The sequence below is a fragment of the Lampris incognitus genome, chromosome 1 (genome assembly GCF_029633865.1).
Source record: "Lampris incognitus isolate fLamInc1 chromosome 1, fLamInc1.hap2, whole genome shotgun sequence".
Classification (NCBI taxonomy): domain Eukaryota; kingdom Metazoa; phylum Chordata; class Actinopteri; order Lampriformes; family Lampridae; genus Lampris; species Lampris incognitus.
In genome coordinates this window covers 49,938,453-49,965,812 of record NC_079211.1, presented here as the reverse complement: position 1 = coordinate 49,965,812, position 27,360 = coordinate 49,938,453, and the positions used below count along the sequence as shown (strand labels likewise).

The 27,360-nt window shown below is 45.2% G+C and overlaps 2 protein-coding genes and 1 long non-coding RNA gene across 3 annotated transcripts in view; 1 reads left to right on the top strand and 2 right to left on the bottom strand.

Moving 5' to 3' along the window:
- Positions 1-17,852, bottom strand: part of LOC130106730 (protein NLRC3-like) — a 29,675-nt gene extending 11,823 nt beyond the window's left edge. Inside the window, 7 exon segments of the mRNA XM_056272964.1 lie at positions 3,005-3,178; positions 3,751-4,164; positions 4,166-5,555; positions 6,526-6,596; positions 14,469-14,582; positions 17,535-17,651; positions 17,764-17,852. Coding sequence (XP_056128939.1) covers positions 3,005-3,178; positions 3,751-4,164; positions 4,166-5,555; positions 6,526-6,596; positions 14,469-14,582; positions 17,535-17,651; positions 17,764-17,852 — 2,369 coding nt within the window.
- LOC130110628 (NACHT, LRR and PYD domains-containing protein 12-like) overlaps positions 1-27,360 on the top strand; it is a 571,318-nt gene that overhangs the window by 493,610 nt on the left and 50,348 nt on the right.
- LOC130106782 (uncharacterized) lies at positions 18,248-19,532 on the bottom strand. Its single transcript, XR_008809763.1, has 3 exons — positions 19,350-19,532; positions 18,560-18,665; positions 18,248-18,312 (listed from the first exon to the last, which is right to left on the bottom strand). It is a non-coding gene; the product is annotated as an uncharacterized LOC130106782 (long non-coding RNA).

Here is a 27,360-nt window from a genome sequence, read left to right as displayed (position 1 = left end):
ACAGCTGCTGGTGGACAGCCCGGCACTTGCTCTATTCAATCCGGACTTCCCAACCATAATTTCAACTGACGCCTCTGACTACGGACTGGGAGCTGTGTTCACCCAGATGCATCCAGACCACACAGAACGCACAGTGGCGTTTGCGTCACGTTCACTGACTTCAACAGAGAGGAAATACTCCACTGTAGAGAAAGAGGCTCTTACGTGCGTCTGGGCAGTGGAGAAATGGAGGACTATGAGACTTCATAGAAGAAAAAAAAAACCATGTTCTTACTGTGAATGAAAAATAATGTGGTTATCTGGTAAAATGGGTAATGAAAAAATACTGAGATTATTTGGTTAAATGTGAGCACTATTAGATAATTGTGATTGCCATCTGGAAACCCCTGGTTATCGTGAAAAAAAACTAATAAGCATTTTTGTTGTTAAAGCTTATACGTTGTGATAGCGTAAAGAAATAATACACGTAGATGTTATTGTTATTGATACAGTGTTATGCAAAGACGAGCAATTATTTTAAGTAAAGGGGGGATGTTGTGTTCAGTAATCTAGTTACCCTATATTACATTGAGTTCTATACTGCCAACCGCTAGAGAGCGCTGTATTCTTAGGCCACTAGTAACAGTAGGTTAGGTTGACTCTTTGAATGTTGTTGAGCAATACGTTGTGTGGTTATTCTACCAAAGAATATAACAACACGCCTGCCCCTAACCCTTACCCTAAACTTAACCTAACCCTAATTCTAACCGTAACCCTAAAACCAAGTCCTAACCCTAAAATAGACCCTTTTCCTTTTGGGGGCCTCTGAAATGTCCACACAAGGTAGGTGCTGTCAGGTTTTGCTATCCTAATGAGGACATTTGGTCCACACAAGGATAACTAAACATGTACACACACACACACACACACACACACACACACACACACACACACACACACACACACACACACACACACACAAAGATTACTTTCTTTCAGCTGTTGATGTGTAAGAGTGTCTCATGAAACATGTTCAACATAATCAGATTCCTGAATAAGTTTCAGCTTCACTAAACCAAACAATAATAATGGATTATATTTTTAGGGTTTTATCTGGACACCCAAAGCATTTCACAGAGAAGGGGGGAAACTCACCTCAACCACCACCAATGTGTAGCACCACCTGGATGATGCACAGCAGCCATTTTACACCAGAATGCTCACCACACATCAGCTTGAGGTGGAGAGGGAGGAACTATTGAGCCAATCATACTGGGGGATGATTAGGTGGCCAGATGGAGAGAGCCAGGCTGGGGAATTTGCCAGAACACCAGGGAACCCCCTACTCTTTGCTGTAAGTGTCATGGGGTCTTTAATGACCACAGTGAGTCAGGACCTCGGTTTTAACGTCTCATCAGAAGGACGACATCTCCTACACCACTGTGTCCCCATCACTGCACTGGGGCGTTGGCTTTTTTTTTTTTAGACCAAGATGGAAGACTGCCCCCTACTGGCCCACCAAAACTAAATCCAGCAGCAACCCAAGTACTAGCCAAGCCCACACTTGCTTAGCTTCTGTCATTGGGCAGAGCCAGGGTACATGTTGGTATGGCTGCCAGCAAACCAACCCAACCTGAGTTAACTTGTATCACGACGGTGGTCAACAACGTCCTCTGTCACCTCAGGTCACATGATCAGACTAGGGTCCATGTTGGTATGCACACTTTTCTTTGTTATTCTTTACAGTACCTGCAACCCTAGTTGTATGAAGAGGTCTTGGACACAAATCAAGACTAAATATAAAACATGATCCAAAGTGGTCAGTATTCCCTGTCCTTACTCTTTCAGTGGTGTGAATGTGTGCATACTGTACAACACATTAACACTTTATATGATTTGCGCCAAACTGAACAAAAATAAAAATAAAACAGTGAACTAAAAGGATAGGACATCCATCTCTGCCAGAAGATCCTCCAGTAAAGAATTTGTCCATCTCTAATAATGAGGGGTGGTCTAACATGGTGGGGGTCCAGAAAGGTGTGTGTTGTGGCCCTGCTGCTGGCAGCTCCAAGCAGACCTCTCTGACAGCAGATAGTCTATGTAAATGAGAGTTTATGCTTTACAGCTGTGATGTGAGCGCATGTGGCTGAGTGTACTGACCATCTGGAGTTTTGAGGGAAATCCTGATATTAATGAGCCAACACACACAGTCATGAAGCCCCACAGAGAGGTATCAAACCCAGCAGTGAACAAGGACCACATAGCTTTATAGATCATGTGATGAATACACATCATATGATGATGTCATTAACACACTGGCATGTTTTGTTCTTAGGGGGGTACAGTGATGAGGACATATTGTGTGCTCAGAGAGCTGCAGAGGTCAATGCATCTTTTTGTCATAGTAGAGATGTGAGTGTGAACACACTGCCAGAGGAAGTGATGCCTCCTTCACTCCTACAGCGTGTCTGTAATAGGAAGATGAAGTCGCTCTTCACCCCCAGAACCTGTGGCCTGTACCTCCACATTTAAAAGACAGACAAAACCACTAAAACATGAACCTCTACACAGGGTTACCACCTCACATTCATGTGTTCATACAAGCACATGTGTATTTAAGTTGTGTTTAATACACTACAATATAATCTTAACCAGTGCAGTATTTTTCAGGTGAAAACAGAGTCACACTGCAAACTCAAACAAGAAATATGAATTATAGATATGTAGTTGGATATGGTCAGAAGGAAGGCCTTGCTATGCCTGTTAGACTATTTCACTTTTTCTTCTGAAAACCAAACTGTATTGATTTGTAATGTGTTGACATGACCTCTTTGCTGGTGTATGTGCTCATGGAAAGCGGTTGACAGGTAGTAGAAAGTAGAACCAGCGCTTGTTACTACAACTGGTCTGTAATTCCTCCAATCAGAGAAAAGACCACCCAGGTTAGGATGTACTGACTGCCATTAAAGTGGATGTAAATGAGGACTGAAGTGGTCCTGTGTTGTAGAGGTTTAGGAATACTGACCTGAGAGTTTCCAGTCTACATTGTGGACTCCCCAGTCCAGCAGAGAGCAGCTTCACTCCTGAATCCTGCAGATCATTGTTACTCAGGTCCAGCTCTCTCAAACTAGAGGAGTTAGAGCTGAGAACTGAGGACACAACTTCACAGCTTCTCTCTGACAGATTACAGGAACTCAACCTGAATGGACACACACACACGTGCGCGCTATATAAAAGGCAACTTGATCGATCTAATGGCGTTAATACTTATGATTTTACTACTTGTTTTCATCATTACAACAGTTTGGATAATAGTACTTTATTATAGTACTCGTCTAAACATGGAAATAACAAAATATTACAACTACGAGAGTACCATTACTGCTTACTACTAGTCCTACTATAACTGCGACGGCTACTTGTTATAATACAATTTGTACTACTACTACTACTACTGTGACTACTAATATTATTGTTACCACTAGACTAGTACTACTGCTACTACTACTATGACTGCTTTTACTACTGCTGCTAATTCCACTACTACCTGCTTCTTTTATGATTACTGCTACTTATAATTATTACAACTACTGTTTTAATAGTTGTAATTATTCTATCATTTTAATGTCTTTAATACTTTTGATTTTAGAACCTGTAACCCCAATAACAGTTTCAATAATCCGTGAAATTAAACAATATTTTATCACCAAAGGAAAAAAATATAACACATAATAGACGTAATACTTTAAAAGGCCTAATCTATATACTTACAGAGCTGTCTTGGAGGCTTTGACCACTGGCAGCAGCCTCAGAAGACCCTTCTTTGAAGCAGAGTATTTCTTCAGGTCAAACACGTCCAGCTCCTCTTCTGAAGACAGTAAGATGAAGACCAGAGCTGACCACTGAGCAGGAGAGAGTCGGTCTGTGGAGAGTCTTCCTGATGTCAGGTACTGCTGGATCTCCTCCACTAGAGAATGGTCATTCAGTTCATTCAGACAGTGGAACAGATTGATGCTTCTCTCTGGAGAGAGAGCCCCCCTGATCTTCTCCTGGATGTACAGGACTGTTTTCTGGTTGGTCTTTGACTTACTTCCTGTCTTGCCCAGCAGGCCTTGTAGGAGATTCTGATTGGGTTCCAGTGAGAGGCCCAGGAGGAAGCGCAGGAACAAGTCCAGATGTCCGTTTGGACTCTAAGGCCTTGTCCACTGCTGTCTGGTAGAGGTCTGTTTTTTTACGTTTGTCTCCAAGTTGTTTAGACCTGCAGGACTTTGACTGTGTTGCTGACAGCAGATTGACTCCAGTGTTGATGAATGAGAGAAAGACATAAAGAGCAGCCAGAACCTCTTGAATACTCAGATGGACAAAGCAGAAGACCTTGTCCTGGTACAGCCCACACTCCTCTTTAAAGATCTGTGTGAACACTCCTGAATATACTGAGGCTGCTCTGATATCAATGCCACACTCTGTCAGGTCTGCTTCATAGAAGATCAGGTTGCCTTTCTCCAGCTGTTCAAAGGCCAGTTTTCCCAGAGACTCAATCATCTTCCTGCTGTCTGTATTCCAGTGTGGCTCTGTCTCAGATCTCCCATGATACTTCACATTCCCCTGGATGGATTGAACCACCAGGAAGTGGATGTACATCTCAGTCAGGGTCTTGGGCATCTCTCCTCTCTCATCTGTTCTCAACACGTGATCCTGAACTGTAGCAGTGATCCAACAGAAGACTGGGATGTGACACATGATGTGGAGGCTTCGTGATGTCTTGATGTGTGAGATGATTCTTCTGGCCTGCTCCTCATCTCTGAATCTCTTCCTGAAGTACTCCTCCTTCTGTGGATCAGTGAACCCTCTCACCTCCGTTACCATGTCAACCGACTCAGGAGGGATCTGGTTGGCTGCTGCAGGTCGTGTGGTTATCCAGAGGCGAGCAGAGGGAAGCAGTTTCCCCTTGATGAGGTTTGTCAGCAGCACGTCCACTGAGGTGGACTTTGTGACATCAGTCCAGATCTCATTGTTCTGGAAGTCCAGAGGAAGTCGACACTCATCCAGACCATCAAAGATGAGCACAACTTGGAACTCGTCAAAGCTGCAGATTTCTGCTTCTTTGGTTTCAATAAAGAAGTGATGAAGAAGTCCCACCAAGCTGAACTTTTTATCTTTCAGCACATTCAGCTCTCTGAACGTGAATGGAAATGTGAAGTGTATATTGTGGTTGGTTTTGTCTTCAGCCCAGTCCAGAGTGAACTTCTGTGTTAAGACTGTTTTCCCGATGCCAGCCACTCCCCTTGTCATCAATGTTCTGATTGGTTTATCTTGTCCAGGTAAGGGTTTAAAGATGTCTTCACATTTGATCGGTGTTTCTGGTCTCGCTGGTTTCCTGGATGCTGTTTCAATCTGTCTGACCTCATGTTCATTATTGACCTCTCCACTCCCTCCCTCTGCGATGTAGAGCTCTGTGTAGATCTGATTCAGAAGTGTTGACTCTCCTGGTTTAGCAACACCCTCAAACAAACACTGAAACTTCTTCTTCAGAGCTGCTTTGAGGTTACTCAGGCACAAGGGAACAAGGGTTTCTGAATAAACAAACCAGGGAATCAGTGAGTGGATGTTACTGTAAATGTGAGAAACAGAAACTTCAGCAAACTCCATAGTATCAATTCAGCTCATCACTGGTGGATGGACAAGCAGGTTTTATTTAAAACAAACAATGAAGACATGTATATAATTTATAAGGGTAGATTTATCCAAATGCATTTCCACAAAAAACATGTTCATCAGTAATAATTAATTTCTACTGTAATAATATTTTGATGGATGTTGTCACATCTCTTGTAGTAACCACGTATTAGTCAGGAGATCTTTACTGGGATTATGGGAACAGTGATGATGTGTAAGAGATCTCTTTGGTATTATTGTTCTGATGTGAACCAATGTCATCAGCATTTTACACCCACATTAACCAATCAATAGTTTAACCAGATTATCCATTAGATTTCTTTTCATTTACCATCCATATGGAAACTGTCTTAACCTCATTTGATAAATCTACATTTTCTGCAGGGTTTGAAAATAGTTCCACCTTCCACTTTGCCTCTACTGACCCTTTACATGGTGTTGAGGCTTTTGAATAAAGAGTCTCTTACTGCTCTCCAGAGAGTCAGCCAGCTCCTCCTGCTTCATACTCCTCAGGAAGTGCAGTGTGATCTTCAGAAGTGCCTCTTTGGCACTCCTCCTCTGCTCCTCCTCCTCCTCCCTCTGTCTCTCTAAGCACTCTGGGTAATCTGGTCTCAGAACCTTCTGGAACCTCTTCAGCTCCTTCTTCACAAAAGTGACTATGTTCTCCTCGAGCAGCTGGAAATGAATCAGTATATGAATTAAACTTTCATGTTAAACTCATGGAACAAAACATCAAGCCCATCTGTCATTGATTAAAACCCACTGATGTAAACAGTGGAGCATGACGACCATTATGACCAGAATGGTTGTTTTTCATTTCATTTGTAGGTGAAGTAAAAGGTGTTGATGTACATTTACACACCATAAATATGGAGTCCAGGTCTGTTTGATGCTCCTGGACAGACTGACCACTGAGAACCTCTGACCTCTCCTGGTGGTCTCTGTGGAGAACACATGACATGTTAGGTCTCTAGATATCAACACACACACACACACACACACACACACACACACACACACACACACACACACACACACACACACACAGGAGGGTAAAGGTTTTGTGTCCTGATGGATCCAGATAGAAACACAAGGTAAACACCACTGTAAATAATGATCTTTTGGCGATACACAATTCATGGTAGATTCAGCAGGGGCTGCTGCTCCTTTAAGGCAAACATTTAGAGTGCTGACGTAGGCACTGCTTAGAGTTTCCGGGGTGGAGCCATGTTAGCAGCAGCCTAGCGGCTATCTGGTTGCTAGGAGAGATTGTGCTGTATCGGTGTTGTTTTGTGTGGCGAGTAAATGGAATTGACTCGACTCGGTCTCTCCGTCTCCTCATTCCTGCACTCCCACATTGGTGACCCCGCACGTTGACAACGAACATGTTGACCCAAAGCGATGACGACACCGCTCCGGCTCCGAGTGATGCTAAGGTAAGGTGGCGGTAGGGTGGCCATATGTCCGGCTTTAGGCCGGACAATCCGGCTTTTCAATGTCCTGTCCTCCGTCAGGCGCAGCCACAAGCCGGACACCCAATTGTCCTCCTTTTTGGAGTTGCACTGGAACGCAGCATAACGATAAGATCTCCGGTCTAACACATGATTGGCTGAAAGCCGGCGTGTCATAAATATCTGACATATGATTGGTTAAAAACGTAAACAAGGTCTCCGTGTGCTTCTACGTCACATCGTTACGTTAACAGAACAGAAATGGCGAAACGGAAGACGGCTCCTTTAACCCGGAATGGAGGAAAGAGCACCGGCTTCGTTGGCAAAAGCAGCAAGGGCGAGTCCCACGGTTTTGGCGCGCTTTGTCGTTGTGATGTGGACGTGAGCACCAAAGGGAAATGCGCCATTGAAAGACATGCAGGTACTGACAAACACAAATACAACAGAAGAGCCGCAGGTACCTCATCCATGAAGTCGTTTTTTCGAGAAGCTGCATCGCCACAAGATGACAAAATCTCCGCTGCAGAGCTTTGTAAAGTCCATCATGCAGACAAGCATCCCCGGTCATACAGGAGGGTGCACTGTGGAGTGAAGGTTGACCCAGAGATCTTCAGTGACTCGTCTACAGCTAAGGGGATGAGCTGTGGAAAAACAGAAGCCGAGGCTTTGTGTGGGAATGTCCTGGCACCCTACTCTGTACAGATACACGCAGATTGCATCGAAGAAAACAATCTACCTTTTTCAGTGGCAACCGACGCATCAAACAAAGGTACGACCAAGTGTTTCCCGATTGTACTGAGACATTTGCACTTAGTGGAAGGCGTGCAACATGCACTGTTGGATTTTTACAGTGACAGCAACGAAACGTCAGAAGCTATAACAAACCAACTGCTGGCTAAACTGGAGATGTCTGGTCTGGATGTGAAAACTATGTCTGCATATGCAGCAGACAACGCCAGCGTCAACTATGGAAAACACAACAGTGTTTATCAGAAGTTGAAATTAGTTCACAAGGATGTGCTGGCTGCAAACTGTTTAGCCCATATTCCACACAATGCAACACGACATGCAGCAGACAGCCTGGATTTTGATGTTGAAAATGCGGTGCTTAAGGTTTACAGCCATTTTAGCATGTCAGCCAGCAGAACGGCACAGTTGAAGGAGTTCTGTGAGTTTGTGGAGGTGGATGAATGCAACCTGCTGCGGCACGTCGTCACAAGGTGGTTGTCCCTGCTTCCACAGAATGCTGAAGTACTGGAAGCCCCTGACCAGCTACTTCCAGAATCAAGGTGGGGAGGAATGCACCAAGATTTTGTGAAAATGCTTTGGAGAGGAAAGCACCGAAGTGTCTGAGACATATTTCCTTTTCCTCAGTCATATTCTAAAAGTGTTCTCAGACAGCATTGAAGCACTTGAGGCGAAATCGTTCAGCATAACATCTGTGTTTAAGGTAATGACTGAACTGAAACAGAAACTTGAGAGGAGGCTGAAAGACAGGTTCTTTGGCTTCACTGTGAACAACAACCTCAAGCAGCTACCTCCTAACCTGGCGAAGAAATGTGAGGCAGATTTTCTTGGTTTCTATGAAAGAGCGAAGAAATACATAAGTGAAAGATAAGACTTCTCTGAGAACAGCTTTCATAGCAAAGTGGCAAAGCTTGGCCTCACAACTGCTGTGTCATTTGAAGAATACAGTGATGCTGTCCAGGCCTGCAATCTGAAAGACATTGATATGGATGGACTGTATGAGGAATATGCCATGGTGGAAGCTTCCTTCAACTCTCCAGAAATGGAAAGTTGCCACAGTGAGGAGCGATATCTGAAACTGTTTTCCACAGCAGATGTACCACTTGTGAATCTCAGGAAGGTCAGCGCCTATATTTTCTCCATCCCATGCAGCAACGCACACACAGAACGAGTCTTTTCAATGATGGCATCTGCATGGAGAAACGAGAGGAATCATCTGGATGTGGACAGTGTCAAGTTAGAGCTCCAAGTTTGTGTCAATTTCACCTTTCCCTGCACAGACATGTACCAGAAGTTCCTTGGAATCAAAGAACTCTTGGATGCAGCCAGAAAAGGGCAGAAGTATTGCAGATAGACATTCAACTATTTGGTGAGTACATAAGTCTTATGTGTTATTTAACAAATCAGAAATACCACTAAGATAATGTTGTGTCAGTGGCATTCACATGATATGAATGCACTTGATATTGATCACAGTTTGTTTGTTGTGTATTGTACTTAATTAAGCAAATATACACTAATTTCCTGTAGGAAATTCTTAAGCCAAATTGATTCTAATGCAGCATTTTGATTTTATGAATGGGTTATATGAAATATGTGTATGTATTTGGTTTAAAACAAAACAGTTTTTTAAAGGCTGATAAAAGTATTTTGCTGTGTTTTTATGTGTACCACTCCCTGCAGGAGATGAACAGACCCGTGGGCAGTGGAGGCTTGGCTATGATGACCCTGGAGGTGCTGTTGTGTCCTGAGCTTCTGCAGAGGGTGAAGGTAGAATTTGCTGAGGCCAAATTGAAGAACAGGATATGAGGACAGGAACTTAAAAAGCAATTAAAATACAGGTGGACTGCTGCACACACACAGACACACAGACAAAGACACTGCAGACAAGCCCCCAAAAGACTGAAACACAGTGGTCAAATACAACCAGTGGTGACTGGTAAGAAATACTTAACTCTAAAATGTCTACCAGTGGCATGATTGTTGTTTTTTCTCTCTCATTCTTTTGTTTACATAATACAAGTTGCTTATTCTTGTTAAGAACTGAAAAGTGTAAATTTTTTTTGCATTTAGTTGTGTTTAATTTATTTTATTATTTTTATGTAAACTTAATTTGCACTGACTGAGAAGATGAGGCATAGTTCTATCCCTCCTTTATTTTAATTATTTTATGAGTGGAATACTTGCACAGGTTGCACAAGTTGTAGACAGTGTGTTGTTATATTGTCAACTCAGTTGTCAGTTTTGAAACAGACACCACAACGTACAGTAGTGAATAAATACAAAAACTGTGAACAAATACTCTTCGCCTTTTCAGGAACATTTTGTCCTCTTCTGTTACACATACATCGTGATATATCATAGATTAAATTGTCTTGCAATGAATAGAGTATCTCAGAATCACCATATCATGATACTATCATTATCATGGACAAAATTGTATTGTAGTGGGGAGTATACCAGAGTCATATATATCGTGATTATTCTGGCTTCACTAAATGCCGCAAAGTGTCCTCCTTTTTGGTGTTATGGAAATGGCCACCCTATTAACGGTATGGCTCATGTTAGCGCTAGCATCTCAGCAGCAACGGTGAAGTTGCCCAAGTTTTGGCAGCACAGTCCCCGGCCATGGTTTCAGCACATTGAAGCCCAGTTCGAGCTGGGAGGAATAACGCGGGATGTTACGAGGTATTTCCATGTGGTGGCGGCATTGGATGCCCAGACGACGGCCCGAGCTATGGGGCTACTGGAAGCCCCCCCGGCTGTGGGGAAATACGGCACACTCAAGGCCTTCCTTTTGCAGCTCTTTGAGCTGTCGGACATGGAGAAGGCGGATCACCTGTTGTCACTCAACGGACTCGGCGATAGCAAACCTTCTGAGCTGCTGGAGAAGATGTTGGCCGTTTTGGGCTCGGCGGACCCCTCCTTCATTTCACTCATATTTTTCTGCGGCAGCTCCCAGGGCCTGTGCGCACCGCGCTAGCCAGCTCCCCCCTCTCCTCCACCAAAGACTACCGCGCTCTGGGTGTGGAAGCAGTTCATTCATGCGATGCTCCCCACCCAGACCTCGCCCCCGCCTCTGGAGGACGCAGCGGGCACCGCGGCTGCGGTGGCTGCCAGCGTGACAGCGGGTTGTGTTATTACCACAACAGGTTTGGTGCCAGGGCCAAGCAGTGTCGCCCGCCATGCAGCTTCAGCATCCAAGGAAACGCCAGGGCCGGCACTCAATAGCAGCTATGAGCGCCGGCGAGAACAGCAGGCTGTTGTTTATCAAGGACGCCTTATCTGGCCGGCGGCTGCTAGTTGATTCGGGCGCTCAGCGTAGCATCCTGCCTGTGTTGGCCCCGGACACCATGGCCGGCGGACAAGGTCCCCCGATGGATGCCGCGAACGGCACGCCCATACGTACCTACGGCACCAGGTATGGGGAGGTGTGTTTCGGCGGGCAGCGTTTCGGCTGGGACTTCGTTATGGCCGCGGTGTTGGTTCCCCTCCTGGGCGCGGACTTCCTGTGCGCCTTCAGGCTGCTGGTGGATGTTACAAACTGTCGCTTGATCGATGCTATCTCTTTCGCTACATACCCGTGCACACTGGGAGGCGCAGGGACGCTCGGCCTGTCAAACATGCTCGCCGCCGGAGACACATATCAACGACTGCTCGCAGAGTTCCCTGACCTCACCACACCTACGTTCTCATCAGCGGTGGCCAAGCAAGGCATGGAGCACCATATTGCCACCAACGGCCCCCCAGTCTACGCACGTGCTCGTCGTCTCGACTCTGTTAAGCTCGCGATCGCCAAGGAGGAGTTTGCCACCATGGAACGCCTTGGCATCGTGCGCCGCTCGGACAGCCCTTTGGCCTCCCCCCTGCACATGGTTTCTAAGGCTGACGGCGGTTGGCGCCCCTGCGGCGATTTTCGTCGCCTGAACAACGCCACAACCCCTGACCGGTACCCCGTCCCGCACATACAGGACTTCTCCGCCCACCTGGCGGGGGCCATCATCTTTTCCAAAGTAGATCTGGTGCGGGACTACCACCAGGTACCGGTCCACCCTCAGGACGTGCCTAAGACATCGGTCATCACGCCATTTGGACTCTTCAAGTTCCCGCGGATGCCCTTCGGTCTCAAGGGGGCAGCACAGATGTTCTAGCGGCTGATGGACTCTGTGCTATGGGATATGCCGTTCTTGTTTGTTTACTTGGATGACATTCTCGTGGCCAGCGCATCCGTGGAGGAGCATCTGACACAGCTCCGGCAGTTGTTCGAGCGGCTCAGTGCGCATGGACTCATAGTCAACCCAGACAAGTGCCAGTTTGGCCTGTCGTCCATCGACTTCCTCCGCCACCGCAACTCCCCGCAAGGAGCCGTTCCGCTTCCTGCCAGAGTGGACGCCGTCGCCAGTTTTCCACGCCCCCGCACTGTAAAGTCCCTGCAGGAGTTCTTGGGCGTGGTGAACTTTTATAACAGGTTCATTCCCCACGCAGCTCACCGCATGCAGCCCTTGTACGAGGCCCTGCGGGGCAAGGACATCAAGGGCGAGGTAGAATGGTCCCCGGGGATGGACAAAGCTTTCGATGACGCCAAAGCTGCGCTCCCCAAAGCCGCCTTTCTGGCGCACCCGTCCCCCACTGCCCCAATTGCCCTCACAACCGACGCCTCTTACTATGCGGTCGGGGCGGTGTGCAAGCAGTGGGTGGGCGGCGCCTGGCAGCCCCTTGCCTTCTTTAGCAAACAGCTTAAAGATAACGAGCGGAAGTACAGCACCTTCGACCGGGAGCTCCTGGGTCTCTTCCTCGCCTCCCGACACTTCAGGTTCCTGTTGGAAGGCCGCCGTTTCACTGCCTTCGTCGACCACAAGCCGTTGACTTTTGCCATGGCCAAGACCTCCAAGCCGTGGTCCGGACGCCAACAGTGTCAGCTTTCTGCCATCTCGGAGTTTACCACGGACATCCGGCACGTGGCTGGCAAGGACAACTTGATCGCTGACTGCCTCTCCCGGGCGGTGGCAGGGGCCGTTCACTTGGGACCCGATTACGCTGCCATGGCTGCAGACCAAGCCGCTGACGTGGACATCCAGGCCTATCGGACGGCTGCTATGGGGCTGCGGTTGGAGGATGTGGTGTTTGACAGCGCCAACGTCACGGTCCTCTGTGAGGTTTCCACAGGCCAGCCCTGCCCCATGATGCCCATCGGCTGGTGGCTCCGTGTTTTTGACGTTATCCATGGCCTTTCCCACCCGGGTGTGAAGGCGTCCACTAAGCTGGTGGGGGCCAAGTTCGTCTGGCCCGGCCTCAGGAAGGACGTCAAGGCCTGGGCTGACTCCTGCGTGGCGTGCCAGCATTCCAAAGTATACCGTCATACCAAAGCCCGCTTGGCACAATTCCTGGTGCCCGAGAGGCATTTTGACCATGTGAATGTGGTCCACAGTTCACGTCGGAGCTCTGGACTGCAGTCGCGGAGGGGCTGGGGGTGAAGCTCCACCACACCACAGCGTACAACCCGCAGGGCAATGGACTTTGTGAGCAGTTTCATCGGTCTATGAAGGCCGCTCTTCGTGCCAGCCTCACGGACAGCAACTGGGTCGATCGCCTCCCGTGGTTCATGCTCGGGCTTCGCTCTGCTCCCAAGGAAGACTTCCAGTCCTCGTCTGCCGAGCTGGTTTACGGCCAGCCGCTGCGTGTCCCGGGTGAGTTTCTCCCTGATGCTGTGGCCCCCTGGTCGGCAGGTTCTCATCGGGCTGTGGCCTGAGGCAGTGCCAACGCTTTCGCTCCAATCCCTACATCTCACCACTGCCTCCCTCAGTCCTACGTCCCCAAGGATTTGCGGTCGGCCAGGTATGCCTTCATCTGCCACGACAGCCACCATACCCCCCTGCAGCCCCCCTACAATGGGCCCTTCCGCGTCCTGGAAATGGGGCCTAAAGACTTTGTGGTGGACATGGGGGGCAAGCCGGAGCGGGTCTCGGTGGACCGTCTCAAGCCTACCCATTTGGACCTGGGTGGGCCAGTCGAACTGGCCCTGCCCTTGCGGCGTGGAACCGCTCCTGCTCCTGCCCCTGCCCCCATACCCATTCAGCGCAGCCGTTTTGGCTGCCTGGTCTGCCCCCCGAGACACTGACTGTTTCACTGAGGACTGTTCGCCTGTTGGCTGTTTGTGTTTCACCGAGTACTTTTGTGTTGCATTACTGTTTGCATTTTTTCGTGATGGTGAATTCTGGGGGGGCCTGTGTGGTGATACACAATTCAGGGTAGATTCACCAGGGGCTGCTGCTCCTTTAAGGCAGACATTCAGAGTGCTGACGTAGGCATCGCTTAGAGTTTCCGGGTGGAGCCATGTTTGCAGCAGCCTAGCAGTTAGCTAGTTGCCACGAGAGATTGTGCTGTATCGGTGTCGTTTTGTGTGGCGAGTAAACTGAATTGACCCGACTCGATCTCTCCGTCTCCTCATTCCTGCACTCCCACAATCTGATTATTAGATGAGATGTTTTGAGAGAAGAAACTAAATCAACAGAAGGGTCAGACCAATTCTATGTGTCATGACTTGTTACCTCTGTCTGTTCAGTAGAGTCTGATAACAACCAAACCATCTGTTCATATCAGCTGTTTAATTCTGACCTCTGTTCGGTAGAGTGGTGTCCATCTTTGAATGTAATAGGTATCCCCATAGACTGGTCACTCTTGATGGACACACAGCTGGGTACAGGGGAGTCTGGTCTCTCCTGATGGATCCTGCTAAAAACAGAGGAAGACTATTTAACAAGTCTTGTTTTGAAGATGTATTAAGTAGGTATGGGTCAGAATAGTCGACTACTGTGTCAACTTTTTTATCTTTACATGTAAGGTTTTTAATCTTGTGTCAATCAATCAAACTTTATTTGAATAACATCTTTCATACAGGTTAGTGCAGTTCAAAGTGCTTCACAGATGACTGACAAGCCGATAAGAGATCAATTTGAGAATATGACAGTATAATAGATTTGAATAAAAACTAGACAAATAAAGTAGATAAAATAGTTTAAAAAAACAGGCCAAAACTAAGACAAGTAAAATCGATAAGATGAATAAAATTATATCATATTAATAATAAAATAACAATAAATAAAATAGTTTGAAAGTACAAAACAAACAAAGACAAATGAAATTGACAAGATGAATCAAAATATATAATAATAATAATAATGACAAAATAACAAAATAAATACAATCAAACATGTGAGATAGATAAAGTAAATAAGTAGATTGTAGATCTTTTAAAATGATGTTCCCGATGGATCTGACTAGTTTTTCTTAATCTCTTAAAATGATTAAATAGATGAGCCAGATATATGTAGATTGGTCCTACATCAGTTTGGCAAATCACTGTTTTGAGAAAGAGTCGCTGGTTGTTAGTAAGCGACGTGTTACTTGTAGTGACACATTATGGTCCAAATGAAATTATGGTGCAAATAAAACAGATAAAAGATATAGTAACAATTTGTACACATGCATCTCTTTATTGTGAATGTGTGTAGGCCTAAATAACAATCATAGGTCTTCACTGAAGCAAGTGGGTCCAGGAAAAGTAGAGCCTAATTAATAGGGCTTCCTTGAGACCAACTAGTCGACTATTCACTCAGACAACCTCCCGACTAGTCAACTTGGAACAAACTGAATTCACCATCTTCATATTTTGTGCCTGTTATTTGAGCCCTTCACATAATGTGTAAATATAAGAATGTAAACGGTTTATTTTGTTGCACTGTCACAAGTTGAACACTAGATGACAGTGCTCACAATGGGATAGTTCAGGTGTTGGGCAGCCGTTTCAAGGTCACAGGTTAAAGGAAGTATTGTAATCGTTATCAAGCTATCAAGAAAACACAGTTCTTAGCATAAAGATTACAAATTAGTATTGGAACAAAGACAAAAGTCATTTTGAAATATTTTGGATCACCTTGCCTTCACCAATTCACCACATCAGCACAATAAATATTGTCAATAATCAGCATGCTGTGATAAATGGGAACACACACCCAAAGAGAACATCTCAGTTGGACATTGTTATTGGACACATGAAAAGAACAGTATTATCCCTCCAATGCAAGAGAGTAATAACAACTTTGGGTTTAACTGATAGTCACTATACATGTGACCATAGACCTCACCTCTCTTCAGTAGAGTGGTGTCCATCTTTGAATCTTAGAGGTATTCCTATAGAGCAGTCTGGGCTCTCCTTTTTTTTTTCCGTTTTCCCCTCTTTTTCTCCCAATTGTACTTGACCAATTATCCCTCTCTTCCAAGACGTCCCGGTCGCTGCTCCACCCCCTTTCGAGCCGGGGAGGGCGGCAGGCAAGGGTCTGGTCTCTCCTGATGGATCCTGCTAAAAACAGAGGATGACTATTTAACAAGTCTTGTTTTGAAGATGTATTAAGTAGGTATGGGTCAGAATAGTCGACCACTGTGTCAACTTTTTTATCTTTAGATGTAAGGTTTTTTATCTTGTGTCAATCAATCAAACTTTATTTGAATAACACCTTTCATACAGGTTAGTGTGCCTCACAGATGACTGACAAGCTGATAAGAGATCAATTTGAGACAATTTGAGAATAATGACAATAAAATAGTTTTGAATAAAAACTAGACAAAGTAAATAAAAGTTTGAACGTACAAAACAAACAAAGACAAATGAAATTGACAAGATGAATCAAAATATATGATAATAATAACAAAATAACAACATAAATACAATCAAATAAGTGAATAAGATAAAGTAAATAAGTAGATCTTTTATAATGATGTTCCCGATGGATCTGACTAGTTTTTCTTAATCTCTTGAAGTAATTAAATATATCATCCAGATATTTGTAGATTAGTCCTACGTCAGTTTGGCAAATCACTGTTTTGAGAGGGAATCGCTGGTCGTTAGTAAGCGACGTGTTACTTGTAGTGACACGTTATGGTCCAAATTAAATTATGGTGCAAATAAAACAGATTAAAGATATAACAATTTGTACACATGCATCTCTTTATTGTGAACGTGTGTAGGCCTGAATAACAATCATAGGTCTTCACTGAAGCAAGTGGGTCCAGGAAAAGTAGAGCCTAATTAATAGGGCTTCCTTGAGACCAACTAGTCGACTATTCACTCAGACAACCTCCCGACTAGTCGAATTGGAACAAACTGAATTCACCATCTTTCTGCCTGTTATAGCAGCCCTTCACATAATGTGTAATATAAGAATGTAAATAGGAAAACGGTTATTTTGTTGCACTGTCACAAGTTGAACACCAGATGGCAAAGTGATGGTGATAGGCAGCTGTTTTAAGGTCACAGGTTAAAGGAAGTATTGTAAATGGGATAGGCTCCAGTATCACCGCAACCCTGAGAGCAAGATAAGCGGTTTGGGTAATGGATGGATGGACGGATGCAGATGCTTATAGGTATCAGAAAAACAGTTCTTACCATAAAGAAGACAATTTAATATTGGAACAAAGACAAAACTTATTTTGAAATATTTTGGATCACCTTGCCTTCACCAATTCACCACATCAGCACAATAAATATTGTCAATAATCAGCATGCTGTGATAAATGGGAACACACACCCAAAGAGAACATCTCAGTTGGACATTGTTATTGGACACGTGAAAAGAACAGTATTATCCCTCCAATGCAAGAGAGTAATGTGACCATAGACCGCACCTCTGTTCAGTAGAGTGGTGTCCATCTTGGAAAGAAATAGGGGGATCCATAGAGTGGTAACTCTTCATGGACACACAGCTGGGTACAGGGGAGTCTGGTCTCTCCTGCTGGACTGGGCTACAACACCACACAAACAGACCTTTGACTCTGACTGATGACGTCATGATGACATCACTGCTGAGCTCTGAGATGGAGACCAGTCATGGACAGATAGAGATCCTCATCTTACCTCTTAGCTTTGGTCTGGCTGTCATGTTCCCCAGACAGAGTGGTTTTAGAGGGAGGACCTCCCTCCTCTCTCTCCTCAGACACATTCATAGCAGAGTGTAGACCTTCACACAAACACACACAACATGCTGTGTTAGTTGGACACATTCGTTATCATAAGATTTTCATTAGATGATCAGTTATTTGTAGGCTTGTCATCATTCATATTAGTAAAATGTCACATACACACTGAGTGTATAAAATACTAGAACCACCTGCTGTCTGCATCGAACAGACTGACCAGAAACATCCAGAAAGAAGGATTTGGAGCCTTGTGGACCATCGAGACCTGGGCTGTTTAACAGGTGGTTGTGTTAAAGGGAGTGGGTCTCAGTGTTGGAAGGCGGTAGTGTTTTTTACACTCAGTAGATGAACAGTAGATAAAATGTACTTCAGTCAAACTTATCTGGGCTGTCAGAGCAGCTGTGAGACTTTCTGCTTAACTCACCAACAGAATGAGGAGAGAACACACTATAACCTGTTTGCTGCTGTTGGTTCTGTCTGGATACCACTGAGAGGAAAACACATAAAACATTCTCATGAAATGTTCATCTCAACACCAAAGTCAGACAGAAATGCTGGAAATCATGATGCAATGAATGCCAATGAATATTCAGATCTGAAAGCAACAAATAAACATCTGGAAAGATTTTACCACCGTCATCTGGTACAACTCCACTATACAGTTATACAGTACAAAGTAATAGGAGGGAGACGAGTCATCATACATTTAATATGTTTCCTGGTAGGATTGTTACCTGGTGAACTCAGGTCCACATCAAGTCAAACAGACCTTCTGTCTTCATCAGTAGAGGACACACAGAGAGAAGATGCTTCTTATTCTCTTTGGTGGCTCCTGGATGTCTGTGGACATTTGATCACATCCTCTTAATTTCAGTATCAACGTCTAGAAATCACAGAATGACATCAGACCAGTCTAACCAGTCTAACCAGTCTAACCAGTGGTCAGGTCTAGTCTGTGTCAGACAAACCACACGTCAGGTGGTTTAGTTTATCTGTGTCCACTAGATAGAGGATAAAAATCACTGAGGTAGAAAGTCAGTGGTTATGAAAATCTGTCTACAATGACACAAAATCACAGCTACAGTACAGAATATAATAAATAATAATAAAGTCTATTACTGAGGGGAAAACCAGTGCAAAAGTAAACTCTCATGTTTCAGTGTTGACAGATCTGATTTGATAAATGGTTTCCTGTTGTTTCATACATTGTTTTGTCTGATATATGAACATAGTCAACATGTCTATGGAGCCTTAAAACCGTTCCAATTGCTCCTTCATGTTTTACAGGTCTACAATGTTCTTCATCAACAGGCCTTGTCTCTGTTCCGTCTTTTCTTGATGACAAATCTCCTGAATCGGTTTCAGTCAAATCTGCCATTAAACAAACGGCTTCTGTTAACGTGGTCACATAGACACTGCTGTGTTAACAGTTGTTCATTCTGACGAGGTGTTGAACAGAAACATCAGATATTAAGAGTCGTCTCAAACAGCAGAGTGAGTGTGGAAAAGTCCAGTCACACTTACATTATTCTGATTGTCCGCTAGATGAAGCAGGAAGACGTCAACAGCAACAGAGATCCACTAAAACCAAGTCATGGAAGAATATCCCACTATGAGACTGTTGTGTTGCTGTGGATTACAACCCACTTTTACTGCTCCTGCTGCTACACATTTCTACCCCGAGGTCACAAAGTGAAAGTAAAACTAATGAAGATGGAGAGGGAGGGGGGGAGAGAGAGAGAGAGAGAGAGAGAGAGAGAGAGCCACACACACACACACACACACACACACACACACACAGACACCTGGGGAGAGAGAGCATGAATTGCGGTCAGATGACGTCACACATCTGATGGTGTCATCAGACAGATGTAGGGAGCAGCGGGTGGAGAAGTAACACGGCGTTTTCCTGCGAGCCCATACAAGTCTGATATGCCACAGTGCATCAGCACACACAGCACCACACTTACCAGAACTGCGAAGAGGGAAGACCGTGAGGAAGCAAGCAGGGTGGGGCATCAGATCATATAACATATAACCCCCCACCACCCACACTACCCCCCCACCCCTCACCATCCCTCCACCACCCCCACTACCCCCCCACACACACACACACACAAGTCAAGTCAATTGTATTTGTAAAGCCCAATATCACAAATTACAAATTAGCCTCAGTGGGCTTAACAGCAACACACCATCGTGTCCTGAGACCCTCTCATTGGATAAGGAACACCTCCCTAAAAACCCTTTAACAGGGAGAAGAAACAGGAAGTAACATCAGGGAGAGCACAAGAGGAGGAGCTCTCTCCCAAGATGCACAACGTGCAATGGATGTTGTGTTTACACAATTTACACAATACAACACTGAACCAGGATAAACACAATTACAATACTACTACTACTACTTTCTCCAAAGGAGTTGAATCAAGTGCAACTGGACTCCTTTGGATAACCATGACCTGTATGAATGAGAACATTCACAGATACTACTAATTTCAGCTGCCGTTCGGGGGCGCCACAGCAGATCCTCCATTTCCATTTCTTCCTGTCTTCTGCGTCTTCCTCTGTCACACCAGCCACCTGCATGTCCTCCCTCACCACGTCCATAAACCTCCTCTTTGGCCTTCCTCTTCTCCTCTTCCCTGGCAGCTCCATATTCAGCATCCTTCTCCCAATATACCCAGCATCTCTCCTCCACACTTGTCCAAACCATCTCAATCTTGCCTCTCTTGCTTTGTCTCCAAACCGTCCAACCTGAGCTGTCCCTCTAATATACTCGTTCCTAATCCTGTCCTCCTTCGTTACTCCCAGTGAAAATCTTAGCATCTTCAACTCTGCCACCTCCAGCTCCTCCTCCTGTCTTTTCATCAGTGCCACTGTCTCCAAACCATATAACATAGCTGGTCTCACCACCATCTTGTAAACCTTCCCTTTAACTCTTGCTGGTACCCTTCTGTCGCAAATCACTCCTGACACTCCTCCACCCACTTCCACCTTGCCTGCGCTCTCTTCTTCACCTCTCTTCTGCACTCCCCGTTACTTTGGACAGTTGACCCCAAGTATTTAAACTCATACGCCTTCGTCACCTCCACTCCTTGCATCCTCACCATTCCACTGTCCTCCGTCTCATTCACGCATAGGTATTCCATCTTGCTCCTGCTGACTTTCATTCCTCTTCTCTCCAGTGCATACCTCCACCTCTCCAGGCTCTCCTCCACCTGCTCCCTACTTTCGCTAAAGATCACAATGTCATCCGCGAACATCGAATGTTTATGATGAACATCATCATAAACAGAATTATAATGGTCTTGTAAAATTTATGAAGAATATGATGCACAGGATCATAGGCGCCAACTTTTCAAAATGACTGGGGGTGCTCGTTTTGCAGAACATGTCCTGCCTTTATCTTAATCATAACAAATCACAGTGACGGGGTTGCATTTCAGTTCTTGCACTAAATGTCCATATTTACAAAGGAAAATAATAATAAGAACTGTGATGTCTTCTTAACAAGCACGTAATTCGTGATAACTGCGACAGAGTGGCTTACAGGCCTGCTAGCTGCAGCTAAAAAATAAAAATAAAACAAAGCACACACACAATTGACCCTGCACATTGTCCTTATAATCGGACACAAAATACAACCTTAGCACAGGCCCAGTAAAAGGGGATTGCTCATCAAGTTCCGTTGACATCGCAAACGTGTTTGTCCGCCCAGTACTACGTGAACTGGATTCATGTCCAGATCCGTCAGCCTCCACCTGGACGTCCCCGCCGTGAATACGGGTGCTACTAGCGACGCTGCTGCTCAGCCTGGTCCGAGTCATCGCTGACCTCAGGAATGTGTTCAGACGTCGGAGTCCAGAAAAAGACCACTCGCTTGTACTACATGTCGTGACTGGTATAGTTAGACCGAGTCTAATGACAGTTAAAAGGTCGGGGTACAGAAGTGCGGAGGAGGCTGCATCCACTTTGATCTGACGGGCCTGTGAACTCCCCAGTTTAAACTACTAATAAAACACGTTATTCCCTAGCTAACGGGTCTGACCCTTTAGCCGAGCGGTTAGTGATGTCGCCTTGTGGTGCAGTACACCTCGTATCGAATCCCGCACCGGGCAAGAAAATAACCGGTTACACCAGCATAAGATCACGCTGCATTGTCAACGTTTCACCATCCAAATCATCTCCATAAAAATCAAAAACAGCTTCTCCCATTTGCTGACCAGCAACACCTTTCTCCACTTGCTCCGAAAGTTCCACGCTTTCAGTAGAAACCCCGTCATGTAGAACCACTGGTGCATTATCCGACACCTCAGCATAGTGGCGCAGCCTGCAGGAGTCCTCAGGTGTAGAGTATGTGACGTGTGATTGAGACCACTGCCAATTTCAGTTCGCTTTGGTGCTCGTCGCCTTCGTGGCAGTTCTGGTTCGGAGACACCTCCGTTGCTTGCCTTGCCTGTTATGTCTGTCCCAAACCTGTCAAAGTTGCCCCTCAAATGCTGAAGAGTGGTTTTCAGATTCGCAATGATCATAGACCCTCGTCTGAAGCCGAGGGCACTGGACTGCAGTGCTGTGTTTGCTGCGTCAACGTGCAAAAATAATTTCAGAAGCAAGTGCAGCATAAAAAACACAGCAAATGTCCCCAATCTTGACCAGAACCTGCTTGCTTTGGCCCCAGTTTCAGTGGCTTCTTCATTTGCCATATTTTCAAAACAACCTATCAGTTCACTGTGAGTTTCTGTTACGGATTTCAAGCTAGCGGCGCGAGGGGTCCACCTAGTGGGTGCAGATGGGCGAAGGTTTGGGCTGTTTGTCTGCTTCAAATGTTGAAACTTTCCCAGACGTTTTGGTGATGCACTGACGAAAGTGATTAATTCCCGAATTTCATTCAGAACATCTCTGCAACTGGGAACACTGGACACACAATCCTGCACGACTAAATGTAGGGAATGTGCCACACAATGAACAAATACTGCTCGTGGTTCTACCTCTCGCACTTCAGCCTGAACTCCATTCCGTTTGCCTGCTGCTACATTGCTGGTGTAGCCGGTTATTTTCTTGCCCGGTGCGGTATTCGATACGAGGTGTGCTGCACCACAAGGCGGCATCACTAACCGCTCGATTAAAGGCTCAGACCCATTAACTAGGGACTAACGTGTCTTAGTAGTTTACACTAGCTCCATCAAAGCATTGTCCTCTACAGTTTGTTATGTCCAGGCCGCATCTTGTCAGCACATCTTTGGCTAGTTTAAAAAGCCCCTCAGCTGTCGTTTCGTGTTTCGTAAAACCCGAGAAAGTCTTCGTGAATTTGTAAATCCTTGCTGACCCGGCGGACGCAAACAGAGACCTGTTCATGGGTGCTGCTTAAATCTGTGGTTTCGTCCATCGCAATAGAAAAACAATCACACTCCTGTATGTTTTTGATCAGCTTCCTCATTACATCTTGATAAATAATATTAACAATTTCGTTTGTGGAATCATGTGACAGCCATGTGGAGTTATTTCGCTCCAGCCATGCAGTTATTTCAGGCACATCTTCACCTCTTAATCTCGTTTGTCAGTGTGTCCGCGAATAGCTGGTCCCTGCTGTCGAACAAGGTGCTGAAGTGAGCACGTACATGCTTTTGTCAAGACCACACGTGCACCTTGCATGTCGCTCTGTTTGCCTGAACTCACCATGTGTGACGGGGGCAGTTCTATGCTGGTCAGCCTGCTGCACGCCCGTCACTCTCATCATTAGCTCTGCGTTGTGTTCTAGTTGGGTGGGGCCCCAGGTGTTGTGGGGGGGCCCTCAGTCTCTCATCATCATCATCATCATGATCAAGGAAGGAGGGGGGGGACACACAGGACTCTCTTTGGCCCAGCTCGCCATTTATTTTCTGTATGAAATCACAGAAAATAGAATGTTGTCTGTCTCATAACGTAGCTATAGGACAGTCACCTCTCAGCTCTATAGCCAGCGCGAGCTGAATTCTTCTTTCCTTGCGGTTTCAAATCCTTCGACAAACGTCCGGTCCTCCAGCTGGAGCGGTGTTTCTTACGGACGTGGGGGTTGAAGCTCAACCACTGCCCGCACTTCACTCGTGTGCGTTAGAAGGAGAAACCGTCCACGGGACTCCGATGTAAGAAAGGATAAAACAAGTATTTTATCCCACAGCTTGCAGTATCTTCTTACAGGGATACTCAAGGTTACGTTCTCCTCAACCAGCAAAACTGTGCTACGGTAAGAAACACGCGTGGCTCGGCTCGATCGCTGCTTGAGACTCCCTTCACAAAACAAAAATGGCCTCTCCCGCGTTCCCTCTTCCGTGTACCCACAAGACCTCTCTCTTAAAGCGACAGTACAGGTATATGACGGTCGTTATAAAATATACATAAAAGTAAATAATGACATAAAATAAAATGTAGTAAACACAAATAACAGCACACAGACAGGATTTGGTGATATTTCATACTCAAACAAAATAAAATAAAAACATTAATTTTAACCTGGTTACACATGGCAACAAGGACGTTTTGAGTGCTAGACTGTTGTCTTGAAGACTCACGGTGACAGTCTGATTGTTGGTGCTTTTTGAACCTTTCCAGTGCATGTTGCCATGCGTCAAACCCACTATCAATATACTGTGCCATTTCGAGTTTTGTTGAAAAAATAATAGGTCCCTTCTGGTATGCTTGTTTGCAAATTTGGCAAAAAGCCTTTCCACTTTCTTTGCTGTACTCAAGCCAAGGATATGTATCCAGCCATGTCTGCTGGAGTGTTCCCCCTTTTTGCGCGGTGGAGGTCCGTAATGTACACTAGCTCCTGCTCTGGCTTCTGTGGACACCAGGGGCGGCTGGCTAGCGTTTCCATCCTCCTTGTGACGTCATTATCATCAGTACTTAGGCCAGCAGGTGCTGATTTTGGTGTTCTGATGACAAATTTATCCATTTTCGTTGTTCCTTTCTAAAATTTCATATAATTTCCTTGCCGGCGCAGCACAAAGCTAAGTTACCTGATGTTATTAACATTAGCTACCATCATTTAGCCGCCAAGTCATATCCGTTTAGTCTAACCTACGTCAGGCGTCACGTAATTTACAGTCATGTGACAGCTGACCAACCGAGAGCGAGGACAAGAAGATACCAGACCAAGAGCACCCGCTCTCGTGGGCATTCCAGGAAGCACATATTTTAGCAACAATGCCTACAGTATACCGTATATATATTTTAATCTTAGCTCGTTTTTTTATATGTTGAACTCTGTAATATTGGGGGTGCTTGAGCTCCAAAGCACCCCCAGAGCTGGCGCCTATGCACAGGGTGCCAAGCAGTGTCCAGGCGCCACCGGAACAGACCAGCACCCAAGCCATGCGACCAGCATCACCATGTAAAAAAATAAATATATATATATATATATATATATATATATATATATATATATATATATATATATATATATATATATATATATATATATATATATGGATTAATAAAAAGAAAATGTGATGAGGGGAATGGCAGGCAGCGTCCAGTTGGCGACCACCATCCCCACGGAGACCTGGGAGGAGAACCGACTGCACATGCACACAAGGGAGACTCAAGTGACACCATTCACACACAGAAAAAAGAGAAAGGAGAAGACATCATTCAGAGGGAGAGAGAAAAGACGTGAGAGAAGAGAACAGTTTGCAATAGTCATTAGTCATGATTAATTGTCATCAATTACTCATAATCTATACTCTATAATCTATACGCTATAATATATACTCTATAATATCTACACTATAATTTATAAACTATAATCTATACACTATAATCTATATCATCTATATGCTATAATCTATGCTATAATCTATACTCTATAATCTATACGCTATAATCTACACACTATAATCTATAAACTATAATCTATACTCCATAATCTATACGCTATAATCTATACACTATAATCTATACTCTATAATCTATACGATATAATCTATAGTCTATATGCTATAATCTATACACTATATTCTATAATCTATACACTATAATCTATACTCTATACACTATAATCTATACTCCATAGTCTATATGCTATAATCTATACACTATACTCTATAATCTATACACTATAATCTATACGATATAATCTATACTCTATAGTCTATATGCTATAATCTATACACTATACTCTATAATCTATACGTTATAATCTATACGCTATAATCTATACGCTATAATCTATAATCTATACATTATAATCTGGTCGGCAGAACAGCGGTTGGTAAATTCATTGAGACAGAAACCGACCCGCCATGCAGTACAGGTTGTGAATCCCTCAACTTAAAGGCAACTAATTGTAAACTAAGCCAAAAACACGAGTTTTAAGTGGATTTAAAGGACTCAACAGACTCTGGTTGTCTGACGGCAGCAGGCAGGTTATTCCACAGGACCGAGCCCGATGGCCACCAGCTGACGTCTTTTTAACTTTGACTCACCAAGTAACAGCTGACTTCTGTTTAACACACACGTGTCCTGCCAACAAATACCAAGATGTCTTGATTCACTTCCCTGAGAAACACCTTCCTGCTGCAGTCGGCTTACCTGCTGCCCACCGCACGGACCGGAAATGGGACACAACTCACTTGTGAGTTGAAAAACGATGTTTTTTACTGATTGACTTGATCCAAAATAAGTTTCTGTTACACTTAACTGAACCGAATCTAAATCTATTTCTTGAGTTTGCAGTTTCGTCATTCTGACCACATAGCTTTCCGTTTTCTAGAAAATGCAGCAGATGGGCTATTTATCCCCATCGAGCTGCCAAATCATCTCAGGGAGGAGAACTGAACAAGACAAGAGAGGGCCAACTTTCTGTTGTCCACGAGCCCTTTCTCTCTCTCTCTCTGTTTTGGAGAGGAGGAAATGTAGTATTGAGCTGCACGGTGAGGGATGCAGTTTGTATTTCGAAAGGGCAACCCATCACCACACATCCTACTGTATCCACCACCAGTCAGGTTCATCACCAGACCAGTTCATACTGGTGCCTGAGACTCAGAAACCAAGCTACACTGGACTACTGTAGAAACCTAGCCAGTATTCACAGCCAGTATTCACAGCCAAAATACAAACTAAGGGGGCATCAGGCTAGCATAGCTGTGTATTCCGTTGCCTACCAACACGGAGATCCCGGTTCGAATCCCCGTATTGCCTCCGGCTTGGTCAGGCGTCCCTACAGACACAATTGGCTGTGTCTGCGGGTGGGAAGCCGGATGTGGGTGTGTGTCCTGATAGCTGCACTAGCGCCTCCTCTGGTTGGTCGGGGCGCCTGTTCGAGGGGGGGGGATAGCGTGATCCTCCCACACGCTACGTTCCCCTGGTGAAACTCCTCACTGTCAGGTGAAAAGAAGCAGCTGGCGACTCCACATGTATCGAGGAGGCATGTGGTAGTCTGCAGCCCCCCCCCCGGATCGGCGGTGGAGGAACGACCAGTAGTTCTTAAAGAGGTGAGTTTTCAACCTGTGTCGAAAGATGGGCAGCAACTCCGCTGTCCTGACATCAGTGGGGAGTT